General features: G+C 40.8%; 2 protein-coding genes across 3 annotated transcripts; one reads left to right on the top strand and one right to left on the bottom strand.

The window, feature by feature from the left end:
• Positions 1 to 5,183: 5,183 nt before the first annotated feature.
• LOC113913730 (olfactory receptor 6T1) lies at positions 5,184 to 6,150 on the top strand. The gene is made up of 2 exons (XM_027577944.1): positions 5,184 to 5,917; positions 5,949 to 6,150. The coding sequence occupies exons 1-2, from the start codon at positions 5,184 to 5,186 to the stop codon at positions 6,148 to 6,150; spliced, it is 936 nt and encodes a 311-aa protein (XP_027433745.1).
• A 2,092-nt stretch (positions 6,151 to 8,242) lies between these two features.
• LOC113914882 (olfactory receptor 4D5) lies at positions 8,243 to 11,122 on the bottom strand. 2 transcript variants are annotated; one of them, XM_027580489.1, is made up of 2 exons: positions 10,221 to 11,122; positions 8,243 to 8,249 (listed from the first exon to the last, which is right to left on the bottom strand). In XM_027580489.1, exons 1-2 carry the CDS (start codon positions 11,120 to 11,122, stop codon positions 8,243 to 8,245), a joined length of 909 nt encoding a protein of 302 aa, XP_027436290.1. The 2 variants fall into 2 exon arrangements, with proteins under 2 accessions (XP_027436290.1, XP_027436289.1); XM_027580488.1 differs by lacking the exon at positions 8,243 to 8,249 and having other exon boundaries at positions 10,178 to 11,122.
• Between the last annotated feature and the right edge of the window lie 1,696 nt (positions 11,123 to 12,818).

The following is a 12,818-nucleotide window of genomic DNA, read 5'->3' as shown; positions in this document are numbered from 1 at the left end:
TGGGTTTTCCACATAAAGTATCATATCATCTGCAAAGAGTAAGAGTTTGACTTCTTCTTTGCCAATTCAGATGCATTTTATTTCTTTTTGTTGTCTGATTGCAGTGGTTAGGACTTCTAATACTATATTGAATAGCAGTGGTGATAGTGGACATCCCTGTCGTGTTCCTGACCTTAGGAGAAAAGCTCTCAATTTTTCCCCATTGAGAATGATATTCGCTGTCAGTTTTTCATAGATGGCTTTTATGATATTGAGGTATGTACCCTCTATCCCTATACTCTGAAGAGTTTTGATCAAGAAAGGATGCTGTACTTTGTCAAATGCTTTTTCTGCATTTGTTGAGAAGATCATAAGGTTCTTGTTCTTTCTTTTATTAATGTATTGTATCACGTTGATTGATTTGCAGATGTTGAACCAATCTTACAGCCCAGGAATAAATCCCACTTGGTCATGGTGAATAATCCTTTTAATGTACTGTTGGATCCTATTGGCTAGTATTTTGGTGAGAATTTTTGCATCCATGTTCATCAGGAATATTGGTCTGTAATTCTTTTTAATGGGGACTTTGCCTGGATCAAAGTAATGGTGGCATCATAAAACGAGTTTGGAAGTTTTCCTTCCATTTCTATTTTTTGGAACAGTTTCAGAAAAATATGTATTAATTCTTTCAGTGTTTGGTAGAATTCCCCTGGGAAGCCATCTGGCCCTGGGCTCTTGTTTCTTGGGAGATTTTTGATGACTGCTTCAATTTCCTTAGTGGTTACGGGTCTGTGCAGGTTTTCTATTTCTTCCCGGTTCAGTTTTGGTAGTTTCTACATCTCTAGGAATGCATCCATTTTTTCCAGATTATCTAATTGGCTGGTATACAGTTGCTCATAATATGTTCTTATAATTGTTTGTATTTCTTTGGTGTTGGTTGTGATCTCTCCTCTTTCATTTATGATTTTATTTATTTGGGTCCTTTCTCTTTTCTTTTTGTTAAGTCTGGCCGGGGGTTTATCAATTTTATTAATTCTTTCAAAGAACTACCTCCTAGTTTCATTGATCTGTTCTACTGTTCTTCTGGTTTCTATTTCATTGATTTTCTGTTCTGATCTTTATTATTTCTCTTCTCCTGCTGGGTTTAGGTTTTATTCTGTTCTTTCGCCAGCTCCTTTAGGTATAGGGTTAGGTTGTGTATTTGAGACCTTTCTTTTGTCTTGAGAAAGGCTTGTCTTGCTATATACTTTCCTCTTAGGACTGCCTTTGCTGCATCCCAAAGATTTTGAACAGTTGTGTTTTCATTTTCATTGGTTTCCATGAATTTTTTTTAATTCTTCTTTAATTTCCTGGTTGACCCATTCATTCTTTAGTAGGATGCTCTTTAGCCTCCATGTATTTGAGTTCTTTTCGACTCTCCTCTTATGATTGAGTTCTAGTTTCAAAGCATTGTGGTCTGAAAATATGCAGGGAATGATCCCAATCTTTTGGTACCGGTTGAGACCTGATTTGTGACCTAGGATGTGATCAATTCTGGATAATGTTCCATGGACACTAGAGAAGAATGTTTATTCTGTTGCTTTGGGATGGAATGTTCTGAATACATCTGTGAAGTCCATTTGGTCCAGTGTGTCATTTAAAGTCTTTATTTCCTTGTTGATCTTTTGCTTAGATGATCTGTCCATTTCAGTCAGGGGGGTGTTAAAATCCCCTACTGTGATTGTATTGTTGTCAATGTGTTTCTTTGATTTTGTTATTAATTAGGTTATATAATTGGCTGCTCCCATGTGAGGGGCACAGATATTTACAATTGTGAGATCTTCTTGTTGGATAGACCCTTTAAGTAGGATCTAGTGTCCTTCCTCATCTCTTATTACAGTCTTTGTTTTAAAATCTAGTTTGTCTGATATAAGGATTTCCACCCCAGCTTTCTTTTGGTGTCCATTAGCATGGTAAATGGTTTTCCACCCCCTCACTTTCAATCTGGGAGTGTCTTTGTGTCTAAAATGAGTCTCTTGCAGGCAGCATATTGGTGGGTCTTGTTTTCTTATCCAATCTGATACCCTGTGTCTTTTGATTTGAGCATTTAGCCCATTTACATTCAGGGTAACTACTGAGAGATATGAATTTAGTGCCATTATATTGCCTGTAAAGTGACTGTTACTGTGTTTTGTCCTTATTCCTTTCTGGTCTATGTTACTTTTAGGCTCTCTCTTTGCTTAGAGGACCCCTTTCAATATTTCCTGTAGGGCTGGTTTGACTTTTTTTTGTCCTGGAAGCTTTTTATCTCTCCTTCTATTTTCAATGACAGCCTAGCTGGATATAGTATTCTTGGCTTCATATTTTTCTTGTTTAGTGCTCTGAATATATCATGCCAGTCCTTTCTGACCTGCCAGGTCTCTGTGGATAGGGCTGCTGCTAATCTGTTTCTACCATTGTAGATTACAGACCTCTTGTCCCAAGCTGCTTTCAGGATTTTCTGTTTATCTCTGCGACTTGTAAGTTTTGCTATTAGATGTCAGGGTGTTGACCTATTTTTATTGATTTTGAGGGGGCTTCTCTGTGCCTCCTGGATTTTGACGCCTGTTTCCTTCTTCAAATTAGGGAAGTTCTATGCTATAATTTGCTCCAATATACCTTCTGCCCTTCTCTCTCTTTCTTCTTCTGGGATCTCAATTATTCTAATATTGTTTTGTCTTATGGTATCACTTATCTCTCGAATTCTGCCCTCGTGATCCAGTAGTTGTTTCTCTCTCTTTTTCTCAGCTTCCTTATTCTCCATCATTTGGTCTTCTATATCACTAGTTCTCTCCTCTGCCTCATTTATCCTAACAGTTAGAGCCTCCATTTTTTATTGCACCTCATTAATAGCCTTTTTGTTTTCCACTTGGTTAGATTTTAGTTCTTTTATTTCTCCACCAAGGGATTCTTTAGTATCTTCTATGCTTTTTTCAAGCCCAGCTAGTATCTTTACAATCGTCATTCTGAACTCTAGTTCCAACATCTTACTAATGTCCATATTGACTAGGTCCCTAGTAGTTGGTGCTGCTTCTTGTTCTTTTTTTTTGAAATGATTTTTTCCATCTTGTCCTTTTGTCCAAAGGACAATAGATGAATGAGAGAACAAAATGCTAACAGGGTAATAATGACCTCAGAAAAATATACACTAAGCAAATTAGAAGAGACGCATAACTGGGGGGGGAAGAAAGGGAAAGAAAGAAAGAAAGAAAGAAAGAAAGAAAGAAAGAAAGAAAGAAAGAAAGAAAGAAAGAAAGAAAGAAAAGAAAGAAAGAAAGAAAAAAGAAAGAAAGAAAGAAAGAAAGAAAGAAAGAAAAAAGAAGAAAGAAGAAAAAGAAAGAAAGAAAGAAAGAAAGAAAAAAGAAAGAAAGAAAGAAAGAAAGAGAAAAAAGAAAGAAAGAAAGAAAGAAAGAAAGAAAGGAAGGAAGGAAGGAAGGAAGGAAGGAAGGAAGGAAGAAAGAAAGGAAGGAAGAAAAGAATATGATCAAATATGATCAGGCTAGTGAATAAATCAGTGCCACACACTAGATTTTGGGCGTATTTTGGTCTGTTAGAAGAAACTGCCTCCCAAAATTTTAAAGAAAGAAAAACTTATATATGTACAAAAATAAGGGGAAATATGCTGAAGGGATGGAATATGACTTTCAGAAAGTGGTCGCTTTTCTGTTCAGAGTTGCTGCTATTCTTTTCTTCAATCTCCTGTTGAATGTGTAGGTGTTCAGAATGGTTTGATACCTATCTAGCTGAATTCCTTGGACCAGACAAAATTTAGGTCTCCTACTCCTCTGCCATCTTGCTCCTCCTCCGGAATAAAGCTTTGTTATTAGATAGCTAGCTACTTAATCCCAGGATTTATTCCTTATTGACATAACCAGAACTTAGCCTGAGTGTCTCTTTCTTTCAACCTTGGAACCAAGATTCTCTGCTTCGGCTAATAATTTTTCTTAAGGCTTCTTCAACAGAATTGAGAAAATACTTGTGTTCCTCATCTCTAATGCTGGAAGTCTGGAGTAATAGATGATGCTGGATTAAACTTTGCCAAAGTTCTGAACACTTCATTCCTCATCAATTAAATAAAGTAACTTGATGGTAACTTGCATTTTTTCTGTCTTAGAATGTATTTTCAGGCAATGAAATTGACAGGCAAGATCTATGAAACTCTGAGTATTTGGTGCTGGATGTGAGACAAGGATCCTAGAACCAAGATGTCTACTGAACCCCAACCCTTCAAAACTTCTGGGTAAATTTCACAAGATGTCGAAAGTTCCAAGGACAAGATGAACATATCTCCAAATGAAGGCAATAGTTGAAGAGGTGAGCTGATACAGCTTATCTCCTTTGGTAAGGTTCCCTCTCCCTCCCCATCTTATGCCACAAACATGTTGGGAGAGCTGAGGATGAGGGGAAGCTAGTCAGTGTTACACCAGGAAGAGGGATTTCCTGTAAACCACAGAAGGAAGTCTTGGTAAAAACAACAACAAAATAACAAAACAAGACTGGGGCTCTGCACAGTTTCATCCCCTGTGACTCTGAGGTTGATTAAGGAAAATAAAATCTCTAAAGATACTGAAAGCCCTGATTTTTATTATTATTTTATGTTAAGCCGGGACACAGAAGGACCACAAAACACTGAGAGTTGTCAGTCATCTTTTCTTTATGTATAGGATTAGGGGGATGCCTGGGTGGCACAGTTGGTTAAGTGTCTGCCTTCGGCTCAGGTTATGATCCCAGGGTCCTGGGATCGAGTTCCGCATTGGGCTCCTTGCTCAGTGGGGAGCCTGCTTCTCCCTCGCCCTCTGCCACTCCCCGTGCTTGTGCTCTCTCTCTCTCTCTCTCATCAAATAAATAAATAAAATCTTAAAAAAAAAAAGATGAGAACAGTTATATCTAACTTTAAGAGCCACTGTGAGAGGAGATATTGCATCCAAATTTCCTAATACATAATTAGTGTTCAATATCATCCATGTTATTATTGGTATACAGCTTGCTATCATAATTTGCATCTCTTTCTGTAAGTCACCTATAAGCAGAAAGATTAATATAGTCTCAGAATGTAAGGAAATGCTAGATGCTCATTATTTTATTGATTGATTGTGGCTTTCCTCCCTCCTATCTATTTATTGATGATTTGTGGCTATAGATCCAGTTACAAAGTTCTGTTTCATTTCTCCTCCAGGTCATTGGAGATGAGTCCTGAAAACCGGACTCGGGTGGCAGGGTTTGTCCTTCTGGGTTTCCCCAGAAGCCACATCCTGCAGTCCCTGTTGTTCTTGGGGTTGATGGTGACCTACGTTGTAACAGCCACGGGCAACCTGCTCATTATTGGGCTCAGCTGGACCAACCGAAACTTGCACACACAGATGTACTTCTTCCTGAGGCACCTGTCCTTCCTGGAGATGCTGCTCGTGTCTGTTGTGGTTCCCAAGATGCTCGTCATCATTCTCACAGGGGATCACTCCATCTCGTTTGCCAGCTGCATCCTCCAGTCCTACCTCTACTTCCTCCTTGCTGTCATGTCTCTGGATTGTTACCTGGCAATCTGCCGACTGCTCCACTATGAGACTCTGATGAGTGGTCGTGTCTGTTCCCAACTCGTTCTGGCCTCCTGGCTAGCTGGATTCCTCTGGGTCCTTTGCCCCACCATCATCATGGCCAGCCTACCTTTCTGTGGCCCCAATGGTATTGACTTTTTCTGTGACAGCTGGCCTTTGCTGAGGCTCTCTTGTGGAGACACCCACCTCCTAGAGCTGGTGGCTTTTGTGCTCGCCACGTCCGTGTTACTGGGCTCACTGGCACTGACCTCAGTTTCCTATGCCTGCATTCTTGCCACTGTTTCCAGGGCCCCCACAGCTGCTGAACAAAAGAAGACATTCTCCACTTGTGCCTCACATCTTTCTGTGGTCATCATCGTCTACGGCAGATGATGCCGTAGATGATGAGCGGAACTTCCCTTCCATTTTTCTCTACATCCATATGTCAGATGCTCAGTCCACGCTGCTCAACAAAGATGCCTCAGTCCTGAGCTGTATCATCACACCCCTCTTGAACCCATTCATCTTCAGTCTCCGCAATGAGAAGGTGAAGCAGGCTCTGAGACATGCCCTGAGGTGGCACAGAACCATGGCTGTGAAAGACTACAAAGGTCACAAGTAAAAGGAAATATTAGATGAGGAGATTAATGTATGCAATTTTTTAAAAATGTATTTGAAGTTTAAATCACTCAAGCAACACCCTACACTTTTCTCAGACAATTAAAAAATAGTCTCCATATGGGACACCTCAGTGGCTCAGTTAGTTACACATCTGACTCTTGGTTTCGGCTCAGGTCGTGATCTCCGGGCGGTAGGATCAAGCCCCGAGTCAGGCTCTACACAGAGTCCACTTAGGATTCTCTCTCCCTCCTCCGTCCCTCCTGCACATGTGCACACACTCTCTCTCTCTCTAAAATAAATAAAATCTTAAAAAACAAAAAGTCTCCATAAATATACAATATAAAATAGGGAGTAAGCCTTCATCTTCCTCCCTCCTATCTTCCTGATGCCTTCCCCCAGAGAAGGCTGATCCAATTGGCCAAGTTTCAGAATCCTGGTTAGGACACATTTCCTCTGGGGCAGGTAAGCATGTGGCCCTCATGCAGGGAGACCGCTCCTCTTCTTCCTTACGTGTGTGTTCAAGCACACTTATTCCTGCTTCAGGATCCTGTATGATGAAGCCAATCGGGGGATGCTGAAACATGGAGATTCAGATCAGGAGCTTAGAGGGGAGTAAGAGGCCTTCCACCTAGACTGAGTATTACAAACAAGATTAAACAGAACCTGTATACAGAAAATTACATTTTGGCTATGGTAATAAATGGTTCCTTCACTTGCTATTGCTCTTTATGTGACTAGCAGCTCCTATAGGAATCACGTAAAGGAAGAATGCTGTGACCAACAAAACATTTGGATATCCCAAATTCCCAAGTCTAAATACAAGGACAATCATTCCATTATTCTTTTAAGAAATATTATTAGGGGCGCCTGGGTGGCTCAGTCGTTAAGCGTGTGCCTTTGGCTCAGGTCATGATCCCGGGGTCCTGGGATCGAGCCCTGCATGGGGCTCCCTGCTCAGCGGGGAGTCTGCTTCTCCTTCTCCCCTCATCCCGCTTGTGCTTTCTCTCGCGGGATCTCTCTCTCTCTAATAAATAAATAAAATATTTTTTAAAAAATAAATATTATTAAATACCTAGTATGTGTAAGGCACTGAGCTAGGCCGGGATGAGACTAGGGTGACATATTGGGCCAAGAAAGATGTTTAGGGCACAAATTTTAAAGAGACACATGCCCCAGTGGTCACGCAAGTTCAGGGTCAGGCCATGCACAAACCTGGGAGTGAATGCCCCCTCAATTCTGCACCTGAGGCCGCTCTGTTGCTGCTCTGGAATCTAGGCTTTGGAGCTAGACCTTCAGTATATGGTAGTAAGCAAAGCAGACATAGTTCTCAGTTTTATAGAATTTATAGTATAGTGCGACGGCTGGCAAAAAAAAAAGAAAAGAAAAAAAACAAAACCCAGACAGATAAACAAACAAGAAAACCTAAATACACACCTTAGTATGTAATTGCAATCTGTGATCAATGCTTTTGAAAAAAGAGTTGAGTTTTGTTAAAGGGGCTAATAAGGAAAAATAATTTGGATGAAAGTCCAGGGAACACACCTCTGAGGAGATGAGCTTTAAACTGTGGCCTCAGGCTGAGCCACAGTTATCCAGGCAAACGATAGAGGAGGAGCATTCCAGAGAGAGTGAGTAGTGTTTGCCAGGACCCAGAGAAAGACAAGAGGGACGAAGAGAAACAAATGTAAAGAGGACTAGAAGTGGAGAGGTGGGCCGAGGTCAGTTAAGACAGGACTCTATCTATGAGGTTTATGTGGATCTTTCTGCCTTTGTAAAGGCAATGTAAAGCCTTTGAAGGGTTTTAAGCGAGGAAGCAATCAAATCGTATTTTTGAAAAAAATCAGCGGTTGTGGGGACAACTGGTTAGAGGGAGACAAGTGGGTTTTAGAGGATCAAATATGAAGCCACAGCGTGGCCTAGATGGATTAGTAATGACTTTACAATTGGCAGGGGAGGCTGAGAAAAATGGACAAGACGTAGTTTGGAAGCAGACTTGATCCTGCCCCCAGAGATCTCACAGCCTATGAAAGAGCCAGGCTGGCAAAGGGACTAAGTTGGAAAAAGGGGAGAGCAGAATCCGAAGGGAGACTGCGTTATTTTCTGAAGAGAATGACCACCTACTTAAGGGGACTATGTGCATTTTTATGCATAGAAGTAAGTGTACTAGACCTGCCTAAATTTTAGCTCTTTTCCCCTACAATCCAGCAAGATGACGCTTATAAGGAAAATCATTTTGGTTATTGAAAAATAAAGAAGCTGCATTTTATTTGCACCTATATGTCCTCTTCGGTGTATTTGTGCATATGACTTGTATAAATCAAGATTTGACCCTGCTATAGGTCCAAAGTATAGTGGCAGGAGAATTAAACTCTTGCTACTAAACCAAACTGCATAGAAAGAGAACTCTGACCTGAGCTTTTCCAATTCCAAAATTATCTTTCCACTAAAAGTTACTCTTTTTAAATAGCCTATGTGTTTGCTCTATGCTGTCCTATCTCCTCTTCCAACCTTCCACCTCCCTTTTCCCTAGACCTATGCCATTCCTCTTTCAAGTTTGACCCATGCTCTAGGCCCTGTGTACTAAACATTCACTCTCAGCTGCCTATCATTGTGGAAAGGAACTACGCTTATACTAATTTACTTACTAAGATATAACTGATGGGTGATGATTTAATGCTAAGTTTGCAAAGACCTTTGTTAAATATCATCCTATTCCCATCCCACATCCAGGGTAGGTATCACCAGTTGATTAAATAACATTCAGCATATACAAACAAAACACTGCTTTATTTTAAAATTGATTCTCAGGTATGGGAGTGAAGATAAAAAGGTGCAGGTCCCATGATAAAGGTAAGAAGCCAAATGGTTAACTTGGTGGTAGGAGATGCAGGAATATGGATCAGGGAGTTAAGATGTGAGGGGAGAATAGAGAGACAATGTAAGAAAAGACCATGACTGTTTCTCCATTCCCTCTTAAATTGCAGTAGAGCTTCTAGGGGTACTTATGGTATTATCTTATACCACTCCTTATTTAGGGACTGGAGGATAATCTACCCTTCCACCTTGTAACCCAATTCTGCATTTTTCATTGGGTTCAGTTGTCAACAAATGATCTCTTACTCCATGTCCCCGCATTCCAAAATCCAGTCTCTTTCACTCTCCCAACTACAATAGACCAAGACCAAGTTAGAAAATTTCTCTCTCCCCATGATGCCAATTTAACTGGCACAAACTCACTAAGACATAGTGACCCTTAGCTACAAAGAGTTTTAGATATTATCCAGAACTTGGGTTCCAAAGTTAAACAGACCTGGGTTGGATTCCAGAAACAAGCTCTAGAGACATGCATAAATTATTCAGTGTCTCTCAGCTGCCACAGATTCATCTTTAAAATGAAGATGATACTTACCTCCTAAGAATGTTGAAAGAATTAAAATAAATGGTAAATGTAAATCACTTGATACAATGCCTGTCAAATAGTAAGCTCTTAACAAATATTATTTAGATCATGATGATGGTGAATACCTTAAGAAACTACTAGCAGGAAGTAATTTTCCCAAGACAATTCCCTTTCTCTTCATTGACATTAAATTCAATCAGCCTTCCGAAATCAGAACTCAGTATCCCACATTTATGTTAACCTCCAGATCCTGCCTATCTCTAGGAAGTTTATAATTGTTTTGAGTTCCTCTGATATATTTTGTGTCCAAGAAGAAATATCAGAAAAGAAACACCAGATGTACCACCTCCATGCAGTTGGAACTTTCTCAGCAGGGCCAACATCGTCATATGAGCAAGTGCCATCTGAGCCAAACACCATTTCTGCGTGGCACCTGAGACTCTTTCTCTAGGAGGCACTTGGGAGAAGTTCTAGGATACTCATTCCATTTCCTAACTGTGTTAAAAGTTCAGGTCCCCAGAACTTGACTGAGGTTGAGAATAATAGAGAAGCAAGTAGTTTTAGCTACTTTGTAGGTCTTCTCGGGCAGCTCTCAGATTCTCACGCTCTGCCTCTGCTAATTGGGGGGTCAGTGCTCCAGGGGACCCAGAAGGTCCTTTTGCCTCCTCCACAGCTTTTTCATGGCCATGATCACTTCCTTGTTTCTCAGGGTATAGATGGCAGGATTCAGCATGGGAGTGACCATTGTGTACAGCACAGAGACTACCTTGTCCATAGGGAGTGTCCGAAATGGCCTTGCATAGATGTAGACACAAGGCACAAAGATTAAGGTCACTACAGCAATATGGGATGCACAGGTCGATAGGGCTTTGCTGCGGCCTTCCCGTGAGTGGCCTCGGAGCATGAATAACAGTGCCATGTAGGATCCCAGGAGCACCAGAAAACACATCAAAGTCACCAGGCCATTATTAGACACCATCAGAAGCTCTAAGACAAAGGTATCTGTGCAGGCCAATTTGATCAGCTGAGGCACATCACAGTAAAAGTTGTCCAGCTTGTCAGGCCCACAGAATGGCAGCTGGATAGTCAGTCCAACCTGTACAATGGAGTGGATGAAGCCCCCCATCCAGGAGGCTACCATGAGGAGCCCACAGACGGTCCTGTTCATAATAAACGTGTAACGCAAGGGCTGGGAGATGGCAACATAGCGGTCACATGCCATCACAGTCAGCAGGAAGATCTTGATGCCTCCAATGAAGTGGAAGAAGAAGAGTTGAGTCAGGCAGCTGCCAAAGGAAATGATGGGGTTGCCTGAGAGCAAGTCAACCAGCATCCTAGGTGCCGTGATGGTAGAGTAGCAAAAGTCTAGGAAAGAAAGATTGCCTAAGAGAAAGTACATGGTTGTGTGGAGGCGAGGGTCAGAGGTCACTATGGCCACAATAAGGAGATTTCCCATTACAGTCAAAAGATACACAACAGAGAAGACAATGAAGAAGAGGAATCGGAGCTCCCATACCTGAGAGAGCCCCAGAAGGACAAAGCCTGTCACCTGGGAATGATTTGCTGGATTCATCTGCTTGGTATGACCTGGTAAGTGAACCTGGGAGGAAAATGGACACATTCATCATGGGATCCACAAGCTTCTCTGCAATAATTTCCTCAGTCCTCTCTGGGGAATTCTCCCCTGTCTCATTTACTATCAGATGAATGTTGTAAGCAGTTCTATAGGAAACCAAGCATGTGAACATCATATACTGGTGTAATCAAACTTCAGGAGCCTAAAACTCGGGGTAACACTGATACTATTTGTAGTTCATGAAAATGAAGAATAATCAGCCCTCAAAACTTGAGAAGTGATACGCAGAGAAAAAACTGCTACCCTGGGAGTGAATCTCACTTCTGCTAGTAGCCAGCTGTATAAACAGGACCAATCTTCCGAAATTCTCTACATCTCACTTCCCTCCTCCATGAGGCACCCTAGCCAAAATGCCTGCAAGCTCTCCCGTAGTCTAATATTTTATAGCTATAGGTGGCCTTTATTTAGAAAACCCAAAGAATTCCCACCGGCCAAATATTTAGATATATAAGGGTCATGAACTCGTGTTTTTCTAAAGTTAGATAGGAAAACATGCAGAAGAAGGAGCTTCCTATCCAGTGGCTCTGGGAAACCCAGAGAAACTAGAGTCCCTGGGGGAAATATTGGGAGGGGCAACTAGAATGTTGAACCACCTCTGAGAAGTTTTCATGTCACTGTTAATTTGGGGGATATCATCCAAAGAATAATTTCTTATTTGTATAAGCAGCAGCAAGAGAAGGCCATAAATATTAACTGAAGGTTAAAAAAAAAATCACTATTTAAATGCAAAGCTGCCTCAACATCTGAAAACCTTAAAATAAAAAGGGCGTTTTTATATATTTAAGTATTTTTAAAAGATACTGAGAAAGCTAGCTATTTGTAAGAATTCTAGAATGAATCTCTTCATACTCAAGAGAAATGTGAAGTATCATTCCACACTTAATTTTTAGTATGACTTTTCAACTATATTTTCCTTCCTTTGTTCTTTCTTCATTCAATATGCATTTATTAAGCATCTTTTATTTACTAAGCACTACATTAAACACTAAGGATTTTAAAAAATACGACACAAGTGATCTAACATCTCACACTCTGCATAGGACCTTCACCTTCTGACATCTGTCCACCCCTCCAGTTTCGTCATTTTATACATAGCCCCCTCACACATACACTATGATTTAGCATACCGAGCTACTGGAAGTTCCTTGAATTTGCCGTGCTCACCCCATGCTTCCCTGGTTTTCTTTATTAATCTCTACATACTTATTTTATCTTAATTTTAATGAAATGTTTCAAATACACAAAGTTGGGATTTCTAGTTTCAGCTTAAACATGTGAAGAACTTGGAAATCAAAACTCTTATCCTTGAAGCAAGAAGAAGCTAAATAAAATGAAAGGCAATGACTTTTCTTGGAGCCATCAGGGAACGGAGGTCACAGAGCAAAACACTCCCTCAAAACTTGAAGAGACAAGGGAAGCAACACAGAATCATAGCAGAGATCTGCTTACCTGGTGCAGAGCCAACTGAAGGCAAACACTGGTAGGAGCACTTCAATAGCAATTTTGACAAATTGCTGGAGACTGAATGTGGACTAGTATGATAGTGGGAAACTCCTGGGAGCTACGGTCTTAGGGAAACCCTACACTTTCATGGGCTCCATCTCCATAGTGAAGAGTGAAGAAAGATACTCTC

This window comes from Zalophus californianus, chromosome 11 (genome assembly GCF_009762305.2).
Source record: "Zalophus californianus isolate mZalCal1 chromosome 11, mZalCal1.pri.v2, whole genome shotgun sequence".
Classification (NCBI taxonomy): domain Eukaryota; kingdom Metazoa; phylum Chordata; class Mammalia; order Carnivora; family Otariidae; genus Zalophus; species Zalophus californianus.
The sequence above is the reverse complement of the archived record's forward strand: the minus strand, read 5'-3'. Positions and strand labels throughout refer to the sequence as shown.

Excerpts from the sequence above, each read along its gene's own strand:
- LOC113913730 (XM_027577944.1), top strand. The coding sequence starts at position 5,184 with ATGAGTCCTGAAAACCGGACTCGGGTGGCAGGGTTTGTCCTTCTGGGT. Across the intron at positions 5,918-5,948 it reads GTCATCATCGTCTACGGCAG|TTCCATTTTTCTCTACATCC; the intron begins ATGATGCCGTAG and ends GCGGAACTTCCC.
- LOC113914882 (XM_027580488.1), bottom strand. The coding sequence starts at position 11,122 with ATGAATCCAGCAAATCATTCCCAGGTGACAGGCTTTGTCCTTCTGGGG.